The sequence below is a fragment of the Olea europaea genome, unplaced genomic scaffold (assembly GCF_002742605.1).
Source record: "Olea europaea var. sylvestris unplaced genomic scaffold, O_europaea_v1 scaffold1056, whole genome shotgun sequence".
In the NCBI taxonomy this organism is placed as follows: domain Eukaryota; kingdom Viridiplantae; phylum Streptophyta; class Magnoliopsida; order Lamiales; family Oleaceae; genus Olea; species Olea europaea.
The window spans coordinates 77,896-103,492 of record NW_019227904.1 but is presented as its reverse complement, the minus strand read 5'-3'; the positions used below and the strand labels follow the sequence as shown (position 1 = coordinate 103,492).

General features: G+C 33.8%; 4 protein-coding genes across 4 annotated transcripts; 2 read left to right on the top strand and 2 right to left on the bottom strand.

Annotated features, from left to right (window-relative positions):
- The first annotated feature begins 1,851 nt into the window (after positions 1-1,851).
- LOC111372946 lies at positions 1,852-2,499 on the top strand. Its single transcript, XM_022995377.1, has one exon. It carries the CDS (start codon positions 1,852-1,854, stop codon positions 2,497-2,499), a length of 648 nt encoding a protein of 215 aa, XP_022851145.1.
- Positions 2,496-4,931, top strand: LOC111372945. Its single transcript, XM_022995376.1, has 5 exons — positions 2,496-2,528; positions 2,641-2,781; positions 2,877-2,978; positions 3,472-3,868; positions 4,786-4,931. The coding sequence occupies exons 1-5, from the start codon at positions 2,496-2,498 to the stop codon at positions 4,929-4,931; spliced, it is 819 nt and encodes a 272-aa protein (XP_022851144.1).
- Positions 4,932-4,992: 61 nt separating this feature from the next.
- LOC111372944 lies at positions 4,993-6,867 on the bottom strand. Its single transcript, XM_022995375.1, has 7 exons — positions 6,700-6,867; positions 6,404-6,460; positions 6,092-6,310; positions 5,911-6,045; positions 5,804-5,860; positions 5,261-5,712; positions 4,993-5,182 (listed from the first exon to the last, which is right to left on the bottom strand). Exons 1-7 carry the CDS (start codon positions 6,865-6,867, stop codon positions 4,993-4,995), a joined length of 1,278 nt encoding a protein of 425 aa, XP_022851143.1.
- A 950-nt stretch (positions 6,868-7,817) lies between these two features.
- Positions 7,818-8,789, bottom strand: LOC111372943. Its single transcript, XM_022995374.1, has 3 exons — positions 8,773-8,789; positions 8,581-8,644; positions 7,818-8,465 (listed from the first exon to the last, which is right to left on the bottom strand). The coding sequence occupies exons 1-3, from the start codon at positions 8,787-8,789 to the stop codon at positions 7,818-7,820; spliced, it is 729 nt and encodes a 242-aa protein (XP_022851142.1).
- Positions 8,790-25,597: the final 16,808 nt, after the last annotated feature.

Genomic DNA, 25,597 nt, shown 5'->3' with positions numbered 1-25,597 from the left:
TTTTTTTCATTTCTATGAAAAATTTTGATTCTTGACTTTGACTTCTTGCTCCATAATTTTGATTGCTTCAATACCTTATTCTTGATTATTAATCTTGATTGCCAGTTTTGAATCTTCCTTTTCAATATATTTTTTCTAGATATTCTTGTATTGATAGGATAATATAAAGAATGAGAATCATATATGAATTGAGGATCATAACTCTATATATATTCATAAGTATTTTGTCGATCGTGAAATACAACCTTAACGAATCCGATCTCTACAAATATTTAGGCTTATAGTTTGTTTAGATACCCAAAGCCCATAACTTTAATTCTAGATCAGGTCACTTTAAATAGACTTAACTTTTAAGATAGCATTTATACACAATTAATTATAGGGAAAAATTCATATCTAAGGTGTATATTTAACATTTTCCATCAATAAAAGGTATCTACCGCTACAAAATCCTCATCAAAAATAATTTATCCAGAGTAATTTCAATCCAGACACTGTAGAACCCTAATTCATCAGGTAATTGTGCATTCGCCATTCAAATTTGAAATGATTGACGTCATCGACATTGATATTTTCGTGTCACAGATTTGGAATCGGCTTGGAGAAATTGACGTTTTCGCATAACAGAAATCAATCCAGGTATTGGTCCGATTATTGCACTACTAGTTTTTCGCATTTAGCATCATCAGATAAGATTCGAATTTCTTCTGTACCCAAATTTCAAGCGTCCGAGTCTATCGTGGCCACATATGTCTCAAATTCAATAATATTGTGCAGTGGGACATGAACAACATGCATGAAATGTGACTTAATTGAGTGTAACCAGTCTTAGACAAGTGTAGCATCGATTGTGGATGTCTGTGACCACTAAAACAAATGTGACAGATTGTAACGACATCAAACATAAGATGTGAACAGCGTATGTGACCTTTCTGATTTACACTGGAAGACAAAGAAACATAGGATTCGTTGTGGTCGATTAAATGTGACCTCTGTGAAAAAAATGTAACCTCCATTTGTTTTCGATTATCTGTAAGATATGTTATATTTGGATTGATCATACCCGTGTGTGACCTATTCCGATATTTGACCAAAATATGATCGGATATTTGACCAAAATATGACCACTCGACACAACAGTATCCATACAAATGTTACATATGTGAACATGTGAGTGAATTGGAGAAGAGAATGAAACCAATTTTGTTCATGAAATGTGACCTGCATTTTTGAGTGTCATATGTGACTTCATGTTATTGCATAAATTCTTATATAAAATTGTATGCACTGTATTAAATTAACCATCCAGAATGTGAGGATTTGAAATTCAATTTTGCAGAAATGGTGTACTTGCGCATATGTTTGTTGCATGGATCTCAATCAGCGTTGGCGTTGGTAGACCGTGGATGCAGTTATATAAACCTTGTAAACACGATTATGTCAGAGTTCAGCTTGGATCCGACCAAGGTAGCAGTATCATTGAAGTATATACTCAACGACGATTTGCCTGCAATCAGGATAAAAAATGACAGCAACGTGCTTGCATACATTCTGCTGAAAGAAGTCGATCGTAATTCAGCTAAATATCCATTAATCATTGACATAATTGATGCAGCAATAGAGTACCCGTCTGACATTGTCACAGATAATGCTTATCGTAACATTGAGCTTTATACGTTGCAGGATGTGGCCACAGAAATCTACGAAGCATCAAGTAAACATGTAGGTCACATTTGTGACAATGAAGTCACAATTGTTTTTATAGCAGATGCTATTCAGGTCGAAGAATGAAGGATTTTTCATGATAAGGATATTTTAAAATTGAGCCTATCTTTTTTTGCCATACGAAACATGTTTGAGTTTATGGTTGAACGATCCGATAAGAAAGAATATGTGGTGAGGTGTTCTCAGGAAGGATGTACTTGGATATGTCGATCGTCAAAATCGGGTAAAACGAATCTATTTAAGATTCGAAAGATTGGTAGTCACACATGTGGATCAAATGTGGTGTTGGGTTCACACAGACAAGTATCAGCTACAGTTGTGTCATCTAGCATCAAGTACAAGTACACATCGGCTGACACCATATACACACCAAAGGACATATGCAGTGATATGCTACATACTTTTGGAGTATATTTGAATTACTCAAAAGCTTGGAGATTCCATGAACAAACATTGAAGATGATTAGGGGTGATCCGACGGAATCATTCGATAGGATACCAAGCTTCTTCTACATAGTTCGACAAATAAATCCTAGTACGGTCACAGAGTTGGAGGTCGATAGTCACAATAGGTTCAAGTACTGTTTTATGGCACTCGGTGCATCAATACGAGGGTGGCAACATTGTAGGCCCGTAATTGTCGTTGACGGTACTTATTTGAATGGTCATTACGGAGGTACCCTATTCACAGCATGTACACAGGATGCAAATAATGACATATTTGTTCTTGCTTTTGGAGTATGGGATAATGAGAACGATAAATCTTGGAGATGATTTTTGGAGAAACTGAAGAATGCATATGGGTGCAAAGAAGGATTGTGTTTTGTATCGGACCGTCATGGCAGTATAAAGAAAGCAATAGAACAAGTGTATCCGGAAAGTTGCCATGGTATCTGCTCGTACCATTTGCTGCAGAATCTAAAATCATATTATGGGAAATCAAGGCAAAACATTACGCAGGCTTTCAATTCGGCTATCCGCGCTTACACATTAGAAGAATTTGAATACAACATGCAACAATTGGACGCAATGAATGATAAGATTCGTGATTACCTGGTACTGTACTAACTACAGCACTCCATTGTCACATGCAATGAAGCGGTCACATATATCCTTTTATACTATTCTCATACTACGATATATTTTGGCAGGATGAAGTAGGCCCTGAAAAGTGGTCACGAATACATATGCCGGCAAACAGATACTCTACAATAACATCAAACATTGTAGAATCAGTAAACGCGGTCACAAAGGTAACTAAGAATCACCCCATTGTATTCTTGCTGGAGTCATTGCGATAAACAGTACAAAATTGGTTCTGTAAACATAGAGACAAAGCACATGGAACTTTCACGATGTTGACTAGCAAGTTCGAAAACGTCATGAGGAGAATGAGTTCAGAATTAAGGAACTTGAGGGTAACTTTCTTATGTATCCTGAAGTTTGTGTATGTAGATTAAACAGAAATACGCATGTGATTATATCATAGGTGTCTGTGACATGGAATGTACATATGTGATTATGTGTCCAAATATTAATTGCATGTGACCAGTAATTTACGTATGTGACGCTATGTACTTTCTTTGTGGTGCTATATAATTTGTATGCTAATGTAAAACCTGTGACCTGAGTGTGAAGTCCTGTGACCTGAACATACCATTGTTCAATGAGATATGAATGTCTGTGACCTATTCTTTTTTTGAGTTTAAACTGACACATACCATTGGTGCTAATACACTCTCACAGGTATCTCATTCCAACCAAACAGTGTTCTTCGTGAGCGATGAAAGGTCCACATTTGTTGTTGACATTGAACAACGTACATGCACTTGCAGGATGCTGCAGGTCGATCTGATGCCTTGTCCACATGCATTGGCTGTAATCGCACATACGAAAAAGGATGCATATTCTTACTGTTCTTATTATTACACAAAGGATGCATATGTAAATGCTTATGAAAGTTCAGTGTATCCTGTTGGAAATCCAGACGAATGGAGAGTGTCCGATGAAGTAGAATTCCAAATTATTTTAGCTTCTAACCAAAAGCGGAGTTCTGGAAGACCTACTGAGAAGCGGAAGAGATCATCTAGGGAAGGGAAACCAAAAGTAAGATGTGGACGTTGTGGTGCACATGGTCACAACCGTAGGAGATGCTCAAATTTGGTCCCATTAAATAAGAACAGTTGATAGGAAGTCAATACAGGATAAAGACTTATCAAAGTTAGGTTGTACTCTTAAATTCTTATTAGCATACCGACATGTAGAAATGTGTTTCAATTGAGAAATGATGCTTAAATAGTAAGGTAATAAATGCTAAATGAAATACATCTGCACTTTTTATTCAATTTAACGTAGAGTTGTGTAAATTTATGATTATAGATTCCATACACAGCAATATATTTGAATTGTGACCATTAATTCACTTAAAGGCATGAATTGTGACCTAAACGTGGTGGCGAACAAATATATGTCCATTCACAGATTCCATAAATAAGATGAACTGTGACCAATTCTTAGCATGCTATTTTAATTGATATGTGACCTGTTCTTGACATATGTCATGGCAAACTAAAACTATGGCCAAAAGCACAACCAAATCATTGGCCAGGTACGTGACCTGTTATTTACAAATGGCATGGCAGACTACAACTGTGACAAAAATCGAAACCACAAGACCAAAACCAGAACTACAGCATACCATAAACTGTGACCTAATTTTCGGTGTACAGTTAGACCTGTGACCTGATCTTGGCATGAAATGTTAAGAGTGCTAAATCTGTGATCTACTACACATATACTATGTGACTTGTATTAACATATCATATCAAACTGAAACTCTGACCAAAAGCAATACTAAATCTGTGACCTAATTTTCGATGTACAATTCGACCTGTGACCTGATCTTTGCATCATATAGTATGAGTGCTAAATTCGTGACCTGCTATGCATATCATATGTGACATGTTATTGACATATGTCATGTCAAAATAACTCTGACCAAATGGAATATTAAATCTGTGACCTAGTACTATTGATATGTGACCTGTTATTTACAAACAGCATTGCAAAATAAGTCTTATACCAAAAGCACAACTGTGTATCCAAGCAACAACATATTACCAACTGAATGTTGGGGCACCCATGTATTGCAAAAGTATATTCACATCCACATGACAGTATTGAGTACAAACACCTCTATTGCTTGAAAGAAATATAAAAGGCTACCAACTGAAGCATAAAACTCATTTACAAATGTTTTCATATTTGTCATTCTATTACAATCCCTTCCCCTTTAAAAGCCTGTCTCGCCTTCTTCACGTAAGATTCTTGGTGTTTGTAGAGTAGTGAGGTGATATCAATTCTACATTTTGCAGCATCGAACTGATGGAGAATAGCACATCTGTCATCACGGAGGATATACAATGCATATAATATCACGAACACCCCGCAGTCATGACTGTAAAAGAACACAATATAGTATGTTATGAATTAATTAATTTACAAGTTATACTGCTATAGTTGGTCACATACTTACTCATTCGTCTGCTGAGGCAGGGTACTGTCAATGGTCACCTTCATTTGCTTGCATTCAGATTCGTTGTAATCGGGGTCTTTTTTCGAAATTCCCAACACTTTCATAATAGCAGGCAATACCTTCACATAGGGCTCAATACCTTCCAGCACCTTCCAATCACGATAAGTTTTTCCAGCTGAATTGAACAGCATCAAAGTATGACTTCTAAATTCTACCAGACCTAACATCCAGTGAGCTTTATTCGTGGGTAAGAGTGGCATAAACACATAGTCTACATCGGCCCAAGATGTGCTTAGGGATATTAGCCGACCTGTGACAGCCTTAATCAAGCTGCTCTCCGATAACAGAACTTGAGGGTCTTTTTGAAAAGCGGAAAATATATCTTTTATCTTGTTCTGGAACCAAGAGTCCGTTGTTGTAACTCTAAACTTTACTTTCCCAAATTTTGCTACCTAGCGAATATAATAGAAGCATGCATCCATGTGCTGTTTGAACATGAAGGACACAATTAGGTATAACATTAAAAAGTTATGACTCTATGACAGTGGGCTGCTCAACGGTATGTGCATGGTGTTGTATGAGGTTCTTAATGTTGTGTAACTGGTTATCAAGAAAATGTGTAGTAAGTAGATACATAAGCATTACCATACCGAACCGCTTAAAGATGTTTCAGCATCTATCAGCTGGTGGAACCATGTCTTGTGAACGACTAGGTATAAGCCAATACTAAAGGCTGGTTTGATTTGGTCATCGTGCTCATTAAACTTTTTACTGTTGTCAAGATACTGTGACTGTGTGACCAGTGTATTTGAAAATATAAGAAAAATATACATGTCTATTTTTGAGTTTATATCCTCTCTGAAACCAACCCAGGAATGCTGATTTATCAGTTTCTTCAACATGGTCTTTATAATTTCCAAATACAATAACATTACCGTCATGCCACGGTTCCTTTCCTTCCCCAACAACAAATGGAGACCGCAGTATCCTCGCAGGCCTTGAATCCCGCTTAACTGGTAATTCAGAAGCCGGTTCAGTAGTTGGTGATCCCTGTGACTTGTAAAAGATCACATTTAGTTTGCATAAATTCGATGTACACATTGTGTGACTAGCAGATTACACGAAAAAAAATAATTTGAATACCTCTTCGTCAACATTTTGGGATGCTGTGATCACATCAGATATGGCAGCATCTACTTGCTATTGAATTTCTGCAGACTGTAAATCATCCGATTGTGTATATCCGATACCCAAGTCAAATAATAACGGTTCAAGACTACTTGGAAAGGCAACATCTTCAATTGGGTCGACCTTCCCCTTCCTTTTCCTGTCGACAGCAGGTTACAGTTTTTCCACCTGTATGTGAAATTGGAAAATTTGAGACATGAAATCTGTAACTATGTTCAGTGAAAGATAGATTGAACATATCATGTACCTACCTCGTCGATCTTCTCGAATCCTTCGATAGCAGCTTCGGTATCTTCATACTCATTAACTGGACAACCTTTCCTATCATTGAATCGCCTTAATATCTCATCCATGGAGCTTGAGATCATTGCAGTCAGGGATTCAGATAGGAATTGCATGTTCGTCCTAATCTCTATCATGTCATGTTTTAACTATCCTTGCATTACGATGATTTCAGATATCTTTTTTGCCTGATCAGAGTTGAGGCTCAACATCTGTGACTTGATGGCATCCATCTCCACGGTTACTACTTTATTCTCTTAAGTTCTAATATTTGCACATTCAAATCGTGAAGCATCTGTAAACATGATTAAGATAAATAGTTACACGTGACCTTAAAAAAGATGCTTGTGAGCATGAGAAATGAACTGTGACCAGTACTAAGTGAACTGTAACTAGTACTAAGTGAACTGTAACCACAATTTGAAAATATTTGAACAGAAATAAAAATAATCTTACAGCACTCCCTTGAATCCCATGATGTTGTTCTTCATTTGGAAAATGTTGGGGGACCTGAATGGCCTTCATCAGCACAGGGTGTTTCCTGATGGGATATCACCTCACATCGTCTTGGAGGATCCACAAAATCGTCATCATCATCTGTAATGTGAGCCTGTCTAACACCAGTGTCCGTTATCAAAGGCACTGATTCCTCACTCATGTGTGAAGGGTCAACAGACTTTTCCTTCCTGCTTTCCTTTCGACGGCTACCTCAAGAAAATTCTGGTTGAATTATTTTGTTATGCTGCATGCCATCCATGTATGGCATTGCGATTTCAACTTCAGTGGGTACCAAGTCACAAATTTCAATATGCATTACATTACAGTAAAAGATTAGAGAACCAATAAGTTTACCATATCTTCCACTATCAGCAGAATATGGATTACTGAAACATTACATTAGGCTTGTTGAAGCAGCCAAGCTCCTCCAACTTAGATACAGAAGGTTGCTCGTTTGCATTCCAGTTATTGATTCGAGGGTGCGTCCTTGATACCATTGTAACAATAACTTCATCTAGGTCAGGGAAGGTTTCGAGATCCATGCTTAAAAGGCTACCAACATACCTCGTAGCCTATAATGTGCGGTTTGTCAACTCAATGCATCTTTCAAAGAACTCAAAGTAATTTCAAACAGTAACTTTCCCCATGGAAAACTGTTCAGCTCAGGGAAGTCCTCAACAAGCGTGAACAAATAATGGTCAACCACTTTCTTATAATCTCTAGGAAATAAGTGTGCAGTAACGAAATACAGGATACCAATGAGTGCAACATCATGATCCGGGAGAGTTTCAACAAGATCCAGATCAGGCATTTGGCAAGCAAATATGAATGTGGACTTCACGTCTTCATGTGTCATGGTATCCACTTGAGAAAAGTACTTATTCTTCAGTTGTGACTGTCTACTTTCAAAAATGCCCGTGTCACTATCGCCGGAACATCTCAGCCCCATGAATATGCAAAACTCAGATATAAAGAATCTAACATAACGCCCAGCAACTAAAAACCACATCTCTTTAGGATTAGGTTGTTGGACCTGCCGCAAGAGGAAGTAGTGAATTAATTGCGATTGTACCACAATTTCATGACAGTCGAAAAAATGGGCAAAGCATGTTCCCTTCATAATGAGCTTCTGTCGGTCAAATAATTTTGCTTGGATACTTGAAAGCACACCCTTGCCGATCGATGTTGAAATTTTGCCTGGGAACCATCGTTCCTTCAGTATGATAAATTGCCAATCCTGCACAAAATTGTTTAGAAATACCCAATGTTAAGTAAATGTAGGGAAATCACACACAATTAGATGTATGCAACTGTGTACTCTGGCTACAGATAGATTAACATTGTTGTATAACCAGAAATAATATGATCACATGCATGTGTAATGCTATGAATCCAGGTGTCACATTCACAACAAAACTTAGTCATAGAAATAATATGGTCACATGCCATGAGTATCGTGTTTTATATTCAACTGAATGAGGTCACATAAGTATGCATTGTTACGCAATAAAGCCAGATAACTGTTGTCAAATCATGATACAAACCAATTACAGGCATACATTTTTGTTGTGCATTCAAGCCACAAACCATGTATGCCACAGTCACATATTGACATATTTGTCAATGTAGGCATTGTTGTTCATAATGCCTACGGTCACAGATGTATAAATAAATACAGTCAACAATCAGGCTACATGCAACAATCAGGTGAATCATTAAAAGCCACACATTCATAACTCCCTTGGTCACATATTGAGATCTTGGTCACATATAGATAATGGCGAGATCACAGACAATTGATCAATTGACAAATGACGTACGTTCCTATGTACTTTGTTTGTGGTGCTATATACTTTGTTGTGCATTCAAGCCACACACAATATAAGCAACAATCATAGTTTGACATCTTGGTCAATGTAGGCATTGTTGTTCATAATGAATATAGTCAGAGATGTATAAATCAGCAACGTCAACAATCAGAACACATGCAACAATCAGGTGAATCATTAGAGGCCACACATTCATAGCTCCCTCGGTCATACATTGACATCTTGGTCACATATTGATAATGGCGAGGTCACAAACATAATTTTTGTTATGTAATTAAGTGACATTTTAGGAGAAATCTAGGTCACACTCAATATTGGTACCAAGAACCCTAATCCAACGATTAGGACCGATTAAATGTCGGAAAAATTACATAAGACTTCAATGCTTCTAATCCATGAATTCCATCACCATGTTTGCCAATAAAATCATAATAACTAACACCTAAAATTATAATTACCTTTTTTGAGCGCAATTTCTTCGCGGTCAGAGACATCGATTGCTTATTAGGTGGTGTTTTTTTTGGGCTAACCACGGATTTCCTCTTGCTTCTACGTTCAGACGTCTCTTCAACATTGATTACCAACTTCGCAGCCTTTGACTTCTCCATTTCAGATGTCCACGGAGATTTGGGTGAAAACAACGGAGTGTATTATCCACTGCTTGATGTGGCCGGACGTGGGTTTTATTCTAAGTTGCCGGAAGTGAGATCAATGAACGGTGTAGACGATTGAGAGAGTGGAAGATAGATGAAAAGGCGAAATTCCAGCACTTGGGAGGAACCGTGTAGAGGATTGAGAGATTGGGATCAAGAGAGTGAGAGATAGATGAAATGGTTTATTATGGAAGTTATTATAATTAAAATTCAAATTGCGATATTTAAGGGAACACGACAGTTGCAATACATATCGTTTAAAAACTAAATTATAATTTAATATTTATATATATAATAATTAAATTAAAACCTGAGATTTGCATAAACAACTTTGGAGGCTGAATCTTGCACAGTGATCTCCAAATGTCGGGAATTCTATAATTTCCACTTAATTATATATGTAGGCTCATATGATAAATTAAAACACAACAATCTCCCATTTGGGCCACATATGATATCTTATAAATTTTTATAACCTCATGACATCAAAATTTTGCTATCACAACCAAAAGTATCTCCGAAAAATCTTGTCCATTAATTATGTCAATATAGGATCAAAACGATTTTCGTTACAAGTATCATAACTAAACCTATCAACTATCAGATATATCAACACAATCAAATGGCATAGATCAATTATAAATGTGTAGCATTGAAATTACAAGTAATGTAATTCAAACATGATTATTTCCAACTAATTATGCCTTATTATTTCATGAGATCAAACCAAAACTTTAATTGGAATGACTTTATTTTTGAAATAACTTGAATATCCATAGATAAAAAAAAATGTGTCTAAAATAGACAACATCAAATATGAACTCCCACTAAATCACCATATCATCAAAAGATGCAACACCCATATGAGCTATAAGTTCGTGAAAGACATTGGGTAGTTGCCCTTTAATAAGCGGATCTACAATCATAAAGTTCGTTTTAATATGCTCTATAGAAACTTGATCAATCTGGATTCTTTTATTAACAATTAGGAACTTAATGTCTTTGATATCATCGAGCTCCTATTGAAATATAAGATTGATATTGTCATAGAATAAATTAGTGGACTTTCAATTCCATCCAAAAAGTGTAGCCTCATGAAAAAATCCCGCAGTCATATTTCATGATCAAAATCAGAATATCAAATGATCTCCAATTGATCTGATTTCTTGTATATGATCATATAATTCTTAGAGTATCTCCAAAAGACTCTTTAAACATGAGATGTTCTCTATTTTAAAGAATTAACCTTCAAAATTATGCTCCAATAGACTCTTTAAATTAATATTTTAATTTAAAAAGAAACTTATTCCTTATAATGAACTGTATTCAAAGTGTTTTAAATTTCAATGTATGAAAATAATAAGATAATCCTAAAATTGCTAGTTTAAATAAAATATAGAGAAAAATAATAAATATTTTTTGGGAGTAGTAAAATTAAGTATTAAATATAAAAAATTTGTTGGAGTATTTCAGAATTTCAACTCCCTAAATTTATAGATACTCTCGAAATGATAGAATATGTTCTTTAAAAATAGAGAATCTCTTAAAAGTGCTCTTAGTTCTCTATAGATATTGAAGAACCAAATGGACTGGTTCTTTTTAAGTTAAATACCCGAACGGGTATTTAAATTGAGAATCAACCAATTTGGTTCGATTTTCGATTCTAGATCAAGAATAAAAGAATCGAATCTCCCTAATTTTTAAATTTATTTATCTTAAATAAACAAAATTATTTTTTAAAATAAATTTGCTTGCTAATTAATTTAATACAAACCCAAAAATGTGATTTTTCTATTTCTAATTTCTTGTCCAATCTCAACTTAATCAAATTGACCTAAATTTTACCCAAATATGTTATTCAACTGTAATGTTGCTTCTACTGTTCTAAAGAAAGTGAATTGAGGCTCGACTGTGCTTCTCTTCATCATTGTGAGCTCATTATTTACTTATTATTGTAATTTTAACAATCAAATCTATAAATAACACAACAAAGAGAAATACAAAATATATATATAAGACTGGACTTACATTATTTTGTAAGAGGTAAAATTGAACATTTCATTAGTTGAATCAGTATAGTTTTATAAATATTAAAAAGTTCAATTATAGTACGGAACTTGGGAACCGAATTGAACTAAATCGGATCGAACTAAATCTAAGAAAACAATGGACTGAACTATGAGAATGTGAAAATAAATAATGGGCTAATGGTTGATATCTCTAGATATTGGCCTAAATTAATTAGAAGGAACCTTGCCTTTTTAAGTTTATATTATATGAAACCAAGCCATAATTCATTTTTAGGGGTATTTTTATTTCAAAAATTTCTTAAATATATTTTTATTTTGTCTCAAATCCCGTTAGTTGTAGTAATGTATATCACTTAGGACGGACTCAAAACTACGGTCGCTCAATTTCGTATTAAATATTTTTTTTATTACATTTCAAGTTTGATTGTATGAGTCAATTTCGAGCCTGAATGAAACTTCTACTTTTTGCACGAGACTTCACCGATAATGATCCCATTTTGGAAACCCGGTTTAAGTGTTTAAATTAGATGATTTTTGTTCATTCATACATTTATTTAGTTTCACATTATTTTGACATTAATTGATATTTTCAATTTTCACCCTACAAGTGAGCCGTGCATGTGTCTAGCTTGGTGGGGGCAGTGGCAACGATAATAGGTAGAGATGGGCGACGGTAGAGGTGAGCAGTGAGCATGGTTCAATTTGAAAGATATATTACTGTTTTTCAGACAAAATCATATCAAACGGTTTGAGAAAAAATAAATCCAAATTAAATCAAACTATTTTACTTTTCAAAAAAACGAAATAGAGCCATTCTTTTAATCGGTTTGATTTCAAACTTCGACTTACTTAAAGACATAAAAGTAATACCTTATACAATCTCAAGCATATATATTTGGGCAAATCTCAAGCTCCAATAGAAACTTTATTAACATAAGTTTTACAATATAATAGTATTAACGCAAGTTGAAGCTATAAAAATAATACAAAATTTAACTATAATAATTAACAAATTTACTTAAAAGATAATTAACAAAATCCAGATATATCAATACATTTAAGCCTCGTTTTAATCACTAGTAGTCCAATATGTTTGGATCATATACTGAATAATGAATTCTGGTGACGCTAATGAATTTTGTTAAAATTCATATATATCAAAATTGGACATTGATATCTCCTCGGGTTAAATGATGGGTTCACAATCTAAATTCATGGACAATGGTAATGCTTTCCTTTCAACCTTTTCAAGTAGATTATATTCCCACCTTTTTAATTCGTTCCAAAATGCAAGATTTTCTGTGCGTATTTTGCTTTCATCTAACATAGCAAGCTCATTATAATATTTCACAAGTGCTTCCTTGTTCAATAGGGGAGGACCAATTCCATTAAGAATGATGCTATCGTTTGGATACGTAGCACATATTCGCCCTTAGGCATGTAGCATTCATCAGAGTTGTCAATTGCTAGCTTTCGAATCTTAAATACTGTTTAAACCGCAAAAGCTTGGACATAAAGGGATTAGTGCATGTATACAAACATTGCCCAACATAATGCATCCATCACAAAGCTCACAAATAATGCCTTCTACAAGCATATCCTCATCATTCATGCCGAGATTACTTGCAAAAAAATTTACTCCTCTGTCAATATCAGAATCCTGCACATATTATTGAGTAATACCTGAAAGCATTCCAATCATAAACGATATTAGAGTTGGTAGTGAAAATTATCAAAAAAAAAAAAATGAATATTGTATAAAATAATAAACTCAAATTAAATACTTTATTCCCCGACAATGATGCCAAAAACTTGTTTGTGCGAAACCCGCAAACGTGCTAGGCCGTTGACAAGTAATAGATTTAATGAGTTGAGAGTATCGTCCCATGAATTCAAATTTACTATTTATGTTCCAATCATAAAAGAGATCGGGGTGGGTAATGAAAATTATCAAAAAATAAAATAAAAAAAATTCAATTCATATATAAAATAATAAACTCAAATTAAATACTTTATTTCTCGGCAACAACGCCAAAAACTTGTTCGTGCGAAATCCGCAAACGTACGAGACCATTGACTAGTAATAGATTTAGTGAGTTGAGAGTACTGTCTCATAGGGAATAAATTTCAATTCAAATTTATTATTATTTATGGAATTGAAATTATGTAAAATAAAAGAGAGATTTCAATTTAATCTAAAAAAAAAAAAGTTTAGTTTTCATTAAATTATGGATGATTGTATTGGATTTTGAATTCGCCTATTGGTATCTATTTCAATTCTTGATTTTTAATCTGATTCCATTCATGTGTTCTTAACAATCGATAAAGCTATGATATATAATTTTTTTCCAAGAGAAATTAAATCTATTCTAACCACGATCCGAATATATTTTTAACCCGAATTCGAATGATTATAACGCGTTAAAGTTTAAATTATCTAATGATTGCACAAGTGATAAATGTCATTCCTAACATCTATTGCACTTATGTTAATTTTGCCGAGTTCTAAACTATTGTGGTCTCTCAACACTACAAGAAGCAACTGATTATTTAATTGGTGGCTTGTCAATTAAATAATGTAATGGATATGCAAAATTAATCCAAAAACGCAAGAATTAAGCTAAAATATTAGTCTTGAATTTAAAATAAATAAACAATAGGGTTCATCTTCATCCAATACAAAAGTGAATCTAGTCTAGCATATTAGTAAATAAATTACAAGAAGAATAATAGAAAAATATTAAACAAATCGTGAAAGAATACAAAAGATGTTGATCTTTAAGTTCAAAGTTGAATTCTTCAAAATCTAGATATAATTGAACTTCAATTCCTTGTTATGGCTTAATCTACTCTCTCAAAATATAGTAATTGGTTCATTGTTCTCGATGAATTTGATGAAACTATTTTGTATAAAGAGGTAAGAGAGACCCTTTCATTGCTGCCCATGTCTTGTATTTATATGATGAAATTAGGTTAAAATTCACATCCAAATTGGCTTCCAAAAGAGTTTTAATCAAATAAGAAAAGTTGCATTCGCTTGCGCATGATTTTGTCTCTACACAGCTTTCAGTATTTTAGTCATAATTTTTTCTTCTGGTGTTCGATTGAGGTGATTCAAAGTGCGTTAGAAAGATAATTCAAAGAGATACAATTCTTCTAGATATATAAGTTTTTCAATTCGAAAGTTTGCTATTTCGAAAATGGGTCTCAAGTTGACCAAAAATCTGGAAGATATTTTATATGATTGGAAGTCGATTTATGGCAATATTCTGATCATATCCCATTCCTTTTTACTTCAATTGTAATTTTAGCAATCAAATCTATGAAGAACACAACAAAGAGAGACGCAAAATATACATAAGATTAGACTACGTTATTTGGTAAGAGATAAAATTGAACATATCACTAGTTGAATTAATGTAACTTTGTAAATATTAAAAAGTTTAATTATAGTACGGAACTCGAGAATCGAATGGAACCAAATTGAATCAAACTAAATCAAATGGAACCGAATCCAAACGATTCTATAATTAAATTTGGATTCGACGATTCCACTTACTAAATACCCGAAAATTCGGGTGATCGAATCGAACCGTACTATGTCTAGCTATACATCTACCCAGTATTTCAACAAGAAATGCTATATCCAAATGTGTGCAAATCTAAGCATACATTAAACCCCCAACTGCTGAAACATAGGGAATATTCTATATTTCTTTTTCTTTATGTTTATCCTTAGGATATTGATTGGGACTAAACTTATCTCCCATAGCAATAAGAGTGTCACCTAGTTTACATTCATGTATCACAAATCTCTTAAGAACCATATCAATATAACTCTTTTGTGATAATCTAAAAATATCCCTAGAATGATCCCGTGTATCTGTACATTCTTAAGACAAAAGAGGCGTTACTAAGATCTTTCAGCTCAAATTTTCATGACAAAATCTCTTAATTTTGTATAATAAGCCTATATCATAGTAGGAAAGTGGTATGTCATTGATATACAATGCTAAAAAATATGCTTACTCCCATTGACCTTGTAATTTTTGATATACACAACTATCAATTACATTCTTCTCAAACCCAAGTGAGATAATTATTTGAGGAAATTTATGATGTCATTGACGAAAAGCTTGCTTAAGTCCATAGATGTATTTCTTTAATTTATAAATTATCTAACGTAACTTAAGATCAAAATGTGTCACAAGTGCTATAATAGTCCTAAAAGACTTTCGTAAAAATCGAAGAGAGAGACTTTTTAATGTTTTTGAGTAAAGACATTTGCAACAAAAAGAGTCTTATGTCTCTCTAAATCACCCTTCAAATTCCTCTTGATTTTAAATATTAATTTATAACCAATGTGCTTTACACTTTCAGGCAATGGGATGAGTTCCCAAATTGCATTACATTTCATGGATTTTATCTCTTTATTCATGACATCGGTACACTCTTGAGAATTATTCATTTACATGACTTGATAAAAGTTATCTTCTTTTACAAATCCAATGCTATCTTTATTTTCTTGAAGCAAAACTTAAAAGTCATCCAAAATTGTCCTTTTCTTTCTCTAGTGGATATTATTAATGGCATATGTTCATGATGTTGTTGAGTTTGTTATTTTGGAACCTCTTCATTGTTTATGGGAGATTTTGTAATATTGTTTTGATTCAAAATTACTTTTTGAACAAGATTTAGATCAAGAATTTATCGTTGATCCTAATTATTGCCATTTGCAATAGAAGTGATATATACATATTCTTCCTTCAAGATAAAATTATTAACATTAAAACGTTATATCCCCTGTAAACTCCACATCCTCAAAGAATTGGACATTTTCAAATTCAAAAATTGACCTGATAGTGGAATCTTTACAAAAATTGTAGTCCCTTAACCTCTCAAAGTAGTCAATAAATTAGCAATTGATAATTCTGCAATTCGGTTCACTTTTCAATGGCCTATAAGGCCTTACTTTAGTTAGACAATCCTAAATATGTAAGTGCTTCAAATGAGGCTTCTTGTCTGTTCAAAACTCATAAGGAGTTTTTATAGTTACTTACTTGGAACGTTATTAAGAATTCAAGCTGCAGTCTTTAATAGTTCTTCCTAAAGAGATTTTGGTGAGGTCAAATGATTAATCATACTCCTTTCCATGTTCTTAGGTGTTCTATTTTGTCTTAGTAAAACTATTCATGCTAAGAGACTCTAGCATGGTCTACCGTTGAACGATTCTATATTCCTCTAGGAATTTAGTAAAATGCCCTAGACGTTGTTTTCTCGTCCATCATATCTGTCATAATATTCATCACCATGGTTAGATCTAACTGTTTTATTCTTTTACTGAGTTTATTTTCAACCTCAACTTTATAAGCTTTGAACATATCTAGTGATTGAGATTTCTCATGGATAAGATATAGGTAGCCATTACGAGAGAAATGTAGTAAATAACCATTAACCATTCTAAGAAGATGAAGGGAATGACCCACAGATATTTGTATGAATTAGTTTTAAGATGTCCGAAATTCTATTGGCACCTAATCTCCTTATGTTCATTTGTTTCCCCTTAATGTAATTAATATAAACATTTAAGTCGAAAAAAATTAAGGGTGTCAAGAATTCCTTCTGACATAAACTTTTCATAAGTATTTTGTCCATCATGAATGCAACCCTAATGGATCCAGTCTGTACGCATATTTGGGCCCATACTTTATTTTGAAAATAATACATAAATCCTACGAAACACATTTCAAAACCAACAAACTCCATAAAACTTTTCAAAAATTAGGTGAGAAATCAATTTATTAAAATTTTATTTATAATATAATGCAATTAATCATACCAAATTCCAAATCTAAGCCGTTCTCTTTCTCTCTCTACTCTCTATCCTATTCCAATAGAGGTGGCAATGGGTCGAGCAACACATGAGCTCGGCTCGTGCTCAAAGGGCGAGCTCATGGGTCGAGCCAAACGCAAGTTTTTTTTTTTCAAACTTTTTCTTCACATTTTTTACAAGCTCGTGCCCATGAGCCGCTCGCGAGTTCGACGAGTCAAGCAAGGCTCAGCTCGTTGGATCACACCCTTGCTCAGCCCGTTTGACATCTTACCTTTTTTACTATTGGAGGTAACCAACGGCTCCGGAACCACTTCAACGATTGCTCCGACCATGGCTCCGACGACTATTCCAACGATCACTCCGATGACAGCTCCGGCTTCAACCATAGAAGAATCTCCAAAATTGAAAACAATTTCTCTCTCTATACTCCACTCTAGAAAAATCTCCAAAAATTTATCCGTGACCAAATTTATTGCTTGTGACTATACCTGTGTTTTATGTAACTATTTGTGATCAAATTTGTTTTCGCCATAACTATATGTGACCGTCTAATTTGTAATTATATGTAACAAGTTCACTAACCTGTGTTTTATGTGATCAAATTTATCTTTGATGTGAGTAACTACGATCAAATTTGTATTTGTGTGATTGGCTATAACCAGGTCAATCTTTAACTATGGTCAAGTCACAACCGGTCACAATTAACAAAAAATTGGTCACAAACAGTTGCAACAAATACATACTTGGTCACATGGGGTTCCCAAAGACAAATCTGCAAAGACCTCAAATCAGTTTCATGATCCACCAACCACCACCACCACCGACAACACCGGCATCACACCATTATCAGAACCACCACCAACCGCCTCCACCTTAAAGACCGCCATTGACTACAAATCTTAACCCAAATTTTCACAGACCAAGTAAAAAAAAAAAAAAAGAAGAAGAGGATTTTAACCATCCCAAATCTAAAAGTGACTAATACATGGGGTGCCTTATTTTGCCATTTCTTTAAGCATCATTTGACCACCGTCAAACCACTGTTCCAACCAGTCGATCCCTAGATCTACAATCTTAAGTACCCACCGTGCAACCACCATTTTTTCAAGCACCCACCATCTCAACAGTCACTCCCTAGTTCTGTTATTGTATCACTACTGATCCACCGTATTATTACCATCGCACTCATTTTTAGGAATTGGATCACCCCAAGCATTTTCTGCACGCAACGGCTTTGCGAGCAACACTCGTCGTCGCTGCGCGCAACGATTCTACTCTCGCGTAGTGATGAACTAATGCAATGTATGTACAATAAGAAAGAAGAAGAAGCTAAACATGATATAATGTATGTACAATATTTTTGTTTGATTTTACCTATATACAAAATCTACGTTGAGAAGTAATATTTAGCTTAACAAAAGGATTTTCTCGCCTCTTGGTGTATTTATTGGGGTGGACCATACAAATCTTGTTTCGGGTCGTGAATCGTGATTAAAAATTGTGTTGACAAAATTAGCACATATAATACTTTGCAAATCAAATGTTCTCACCCTGCAATTTACCCAAAACCATGATTTTTTTATTTGTATGCCACGATAAATAAATAAAAATAAAAACTCCTAGACGTTTAAATTTACTAATTACATGATGTGATGCAAATATGATTGTATTTTATGATTTATCAACATCTATTAAATTTTCAGCAAAATTATTGTGAGTATATATGTATATATTCAAATTTGAATAAATTTGAGGGCGAAATATAATAAACTCAAATTAAATACTTTATTCCCCGACAATGATGCCAAAAACTTGTTTGTGCGAAACCCGCAAGCGTGCTAGGCCGTTGACAAGTAATAGATTTAATGAGTTGAGAGTATCGTCCCATGAATTCAAATTTACTATTTATGTTCCAATCATAAAAGAGATCGGGGTGGGTAATGAAAATTATCAAAAAATAAAATAAAAAAAATTCAATTCATATATAAAATAATAAACTCAAATTAAATACTTTATTTCTCGGCAACAACGCCAAAAACTTGTTCGTGCGAAATCCGCAAACGTACGAGACCATTGACTAGTAATAGATTTAGTGAGTTGAGAGTACTGTCTCATAGGGAATAAATTTCAATTCAAATTTATTATTATTTATGGAATTGAAATTTGAAATTATGTAAAATAAAAGAGAGATTTCAATTTAATCTAAAAAAAAAAAAGTTTAGTTTTCATTAAATTATGGATGATTGTATTGGATTTTGAATTCGCCTATTGGTATCTATTTCAATTCTTGATTTTTAATCTGATTCCATTCATGTGTTCTTAACAATCGATAAAGCTATGATATATAATTTTTTTCCAAGAGAAATTAAATCTATTCTAACCACGATCCGAATATATTTTTAACCCGAATTCGAATGATTATAACGCGTTAAAGTTTAAATTATCTAATGATTGCACAAGTGATAAATGTCATTCCTAACATCTATTGCACTTATGTTAATTTTGCCGAGTTCTAAACTATTGTGGTCTCTCAACACTACAAGAAGCAACTGATTATTTAATTGGTGGCTTGTCAATTAAATAATGTAATGGATATGCAAAATTAATCCAAAAACGCAAGAATTAAGCTAAAATATTAGTCTTGAATTTAAAATAAATAAACAATAGGGTTCATCTTCATCCAATACAAAAGTGAATCTAGTCTAGCATATTAATAAATAAATTACAAGAAGAATAATAGAAAAATATTAAACAAATCGTGAAAGAATACAAAAGATGTTGATCTTTAAGTTCAAAGTTGAATTCTTCAAAATCTAGATATAATTGAACTTCAATTCCTTGTTATGGCTTAATCTACTCTCTCAAAATATAGTAATTGGTTCATTGTTCTCGATGAATTTGATGAAACTATTTTGTATAAAGAGGTAAGAGAGACCCTTTCATTGCTGCCCATGTCTTGTATTTATATGATGAAATTAGGTTAAAATTCACATCCAAATTGGCTTCCAAAAGAGTTTTAATCAAATAAGAAAAGTTGCATTCGCTTGCGCATGATTTTGTCTCTACACAGCTTTCAGTATTTTAGTCATAATTTTTTCTTCTGGTGTTCGATTGAGGTGATTCAAAGTGCGTTAGAAAGATAATTCAAAGAGATACAATTCTTCTAGATATATAAGTTTTTCAATTCGAAAGTTTGCTATTTCGAAAATGGGTCTCAAGTTGACCAAAAATCTGGAAGATATTTTATATGATTGGAAGTCGATTTATGGCAATATTCTGATCATATCCCATTCCTTTTTACTTCAATTGTAATTTTAGCAATCAAATCTATGAAGAACACAACAAAGAGAGACGCAAAATATACATAAGATTAGACTACGTTATTTGGTAAGAGATAAAATTGAACATATCACTAGTTGAATTAATGTAACTTTGTAAATATTAAAAAGTTTAATTATAGTACGGAACTCGAGAATCGAATGGAACCAAATTGAATCAAACTAAATCAAATGGAACCGAATCCAAACGATTCTATAATTAAATTTGGATTCGACGATTCCACTTACTAAATACCCGAAAATTCGGGTGATCGAATCGAACCGTACTATGTCTAGCTATACATCTACCCAGTATTTCAACAAGAAATGCTATATCCAAATGTGTGCAAATCTAAGCATACATTAAACCCCCAACTGCTGAAACATAGGGAATATTCTATATTTCTTTTTCTTTATGTTTATCCTTAGGATATTGATTGGGACTAAACTTATCTCCCATAGCAATAAGAGTGTCACCTAGTTTACATTCATGTATCACAAATCTCTTAAGAACCATATCAATATAACTCTTTTGTGATAATCTAAAAATATCCCTAGAATGATCCCGTGTATCTGTACATTCTTAAGACAAAAGAGGCGTTACTAAGATCTTTCAGCTCAAATTTTCATGACAAAATCTCTTAATTTTGTATAATAAGCCTATATCATAGTAGGAAAGTGGTATGTCATTGATATACAATGCTAAAAAATATGCTTACTCCCATTGACCTTGTAATTTTTGATATACACAACTATCAATTACATTCTTCTCAAACCCAAGTGAGATAATTATTTGAGGAAATTTATGATGTCATTGACGAAAAGCTTGCTTAAGTCCATAGATGTATTTCTTTAATTTATAAATTATCTAACGTAACTTAAGATCAAAATGTGTCACAAGTGCTATAATAGTCCTAAAAGACTTTCGTAAAAATCGAAGAGAGAGACTTTTTAATGTTTTTGAGTAAAGACATTTGCAACAAAAAGAGTCTTATGTCTCTCTAAATCACCCTTCAAATTCCTCTTGATTTTAAATATTAATTTATAACCAATGTGCTTTACACTTTCAGGCAATGGGATGAGTTCCCAAATTGCATTACATTTCATGGATTTTATCTCTTTATTCATGACATCGGTACACTCTTGAGAATTATTCATTTACATGACTTGATAAAAGTTATCTTCTTTTACAAATCCAATGCTATCTTTATTTTCTTGAAGCAAAACTTAAAAGTCATCCAAAATTGTCCTTTTCTTTCTCTAGTGGATATTATTAATGGCATATGTTCATGATGTTGTTGAGTTTGTTATTTTGGAACCTCTTCATTGTTTATGGGAGATTTTGTAATATTGTTTTGATTCAAAATTACTTTTTGAACAAGATTTAGATCAAGAATTTATCGTTGATCCTAATTATTGCCATTTGCAATAGAAGTGATATATACATATTCTTCCTTCAAGATAAAATTATTAACATTAAAACGTTATATCCCCTGTAAACTCCACATCCTCAAAGAATTGGACATTTTCAAATTCAAAAATTGACTTGATAGTGGAATCTTTACAAAAATTGTAGTCCCTTAACCTCTCAAAGTAGTCAATAAATTAGCAATTGATAATTCTGCAATTCGGTTCACTTTTCAATGGCCTATAAGGCCTTACTTTAGTTAGACAATCCTAAATATGTAAGTGCTTCAAATGAGGCTTCTTGTCTGTTCAAAACTCATAAGGAGTTTTTATAGTTACTTACTTGGAACGTTATTAAGAATTCAAGCTGCAGTCTTTAATAGTTCTTCCTAAAGAGATTTTGGTGAGGTCAAATGAAGTCAATAAATTAGCAATTGATAATTCTGCAATTCGGTTCACTTTTCAATGGCCTATAAGGCCTTACTTTAGTTAGACAATCCTAAATATGTAAGTGCTTCAAATGAGGCTTCTTGTCTGTTCAAAACTCATAAGGAGTTTTTATAGTTACTTACTTGGAACGTTATTAAGAATTCAAGCTGCAGTCTTTAATAGTTCTTCCTAAAGAGATTTTGGTGAGGTCAAATGATTAATCATACTCCTTTCCATGTTCTTAGGTGTTCTATTTTGTCTTAGTAAAACTATTCATGCTAAGAGACTCTAGCATGGTCTACCGTTGAACGATTCTATATTCCTCTAGGAATTTAGTAAAATGCCCTAAACGTTGTTTTCTCGTCCATCATATCTGTCATAATATTCATCACCATGGTTAGATCTAACTGTTTTATTCTTTTACTGAGTTTATTTTCAACCTCAACTTTATAAGCTTTGAACATATCTAGTGATTGAGATTTCTCATGGATAAGATATAGGTAGCCATTACGAGAGAAATGTAGTAAATAACCATTAACCATTCTAAGAAGATGAAGGGAATGACCCACAGATATTTGTATGAATTAGTTTTAAGATGTCCGAAATTCTATTGGCACCTAATCTCCTTATGTTCATTTGTTTCCCCTTAATGTAATTAATATAAACATTTAAGTCGAAAAAAATTAAGGGTGTCAAGAATTCCTTCTGACATAAACTTTTCATAAGTATTTTGTCCATCATGAATGCAACCCTAATGGATCCAGTCTGTACGCATATTTGGGCCCATACTTTATTTTGAAAATAATACATAAATCCTACGAAACACATTTCAAAACCAACAAACTCCATAAAACTTTTCAAAAATTAGGTGAGAAATCAATTTATTAAAATTTTATTTATAATATAATGCAATTAATCATACCAAATTCCAAATCTAAGCCGTTCTCTTTCTCTCTCTACTCTCTATCCTATTCCAATAGAGGTGGCAATGGGTTGAGCAACACATGAGCTCTGCTCGTGCTCAAAGGGCGAGCTCATGGGTCGAGCCAAACGCAAGTTTTTTTTTTCAAACTTTTTCTTCACATTTTTTACAAGCTCGTGCCCATGAGCCGCTCGCGAGTTCGACGAGTCAAGCAAGGCTCAGCTCGTTGGATCACACCCTTGCTTGGCCTCTTACCTTTTTTACTATTGGAGGTAACCAACGGCTCCGGAACCACTTCAACGATTGCTCCGACCATGGCTCCGACGACTATTCCAACGATCACTCCGATGACAGCTCCGGCTTCAACCATAGAAGAATCTCCAAAATTGAAAACAATTTCTCTCTCTATACTCCACTCTAGAAAAATCTCCAAAAATTTATCCGTGACCAAATTTATTGCTTGTGACTATACCTGTGTTTTATGTAACTATTTTTGATCAAATTTGTTTTCGCCATAACTATATGTGACCGTCTAATTTGTAATTATATGTAACAAGTTCACTAACTTGTGTTTTATGTGATCAAATTTATCTTTGATGTGAGTAACTACGATCAAATTTGTATTTATGTGATTGTCTATAACCAGGTCAATCTTTAACTATGGTCAAGTCACAACCGGTCACAATTAACAAAAAATTGGTCACAAACAGTTGCAACAAATACATACTTGGTCACATGGGGTTCCCAAAGACAAATCTGCAAAGACCTCAAATCAGTTTCATGATCCACCAACCACCACCACCACCGACAACACCGGCATCACACCATTATCAGAACCACCACCAACCGCCTCCACCTTAAAGACCGCCATTGACTACAAATCTTAACCCAAATTTTCACAGACCAAGTAAAAAAAAAAAAAAAGAAGAAGAGGATTTTAACCATCCCAAATCTAAAAGTGACTAATACATGGGGTGCCTTATTTTGCCATTTCTTTAAGCATCATTTGACCACCGTCAAACCACTGTTCCAACCAGTCGATCCCTAGATCTACAATCTTAAGTACCCACCGTGCAACCACCATTTTTTCAAGCACCCACCATCTCAACAGTCACTCCCTAGTTTTGTTATTGTATCACTACTGATCCACCGTATTATTACCATCACACTCATTTTTAGGAATTGGATCACCCCAAGCATTTTCTGCACGCAACGGCTTTGCCAGCAACACTCGTCGTCGCTGCGCGCAACGATTCTACTCTCGCGTAGTGATGAACTAATGCAATGTATGTACAATAAGAAAGAAGAAGAAGCTAAACATGATATAAAGTAATATTTAGCTTAACAAAAGGATTTTCTCGCCTCTTGGTGTATTTATTGGGGTGGACCATACAAATCTTGTTTATCCCTAGATCTACAATCTTAAGTACCCACCGTGCAACCACCATTTTTTCAAGCACCCACCATCTCAACAGTCACTCCCTAGTTCTGTTATTGTATCACTACTGATCCACCGTATTATTACCATCGCACTCATTTTTAGGAATTGGATCACCCCAAGCATTTTCTGCACGCAACGGCTTTGCGAGCAACACTCGTCGTCGCTGCGCGCAACGATTCTACTCTCGCGTAGTGATGAACTAATGCAATGTATGTACAATAAGAAAGAAGAAGAAGCTAAACATGATATAATGTATGTACAATATTTTTGTTTGATTTTACCTATATACAAAATCTACGTTGAGAAGTAATATTTAGCTTAACAAAAGGATTTTCTCGCCTCTTGGTGTATTTATTGGGGTGGACCATACAAATCTTGTTACGGGTCGTGAATCGTGATTAAAAATTGTGTTGACAAAATTAGCACATATAATACTTTGCAAATCAAATGTTCTCACCCTGCAATTTACCCAAAACCATGATTTTTTTATTTGTATGCCACGATAAAT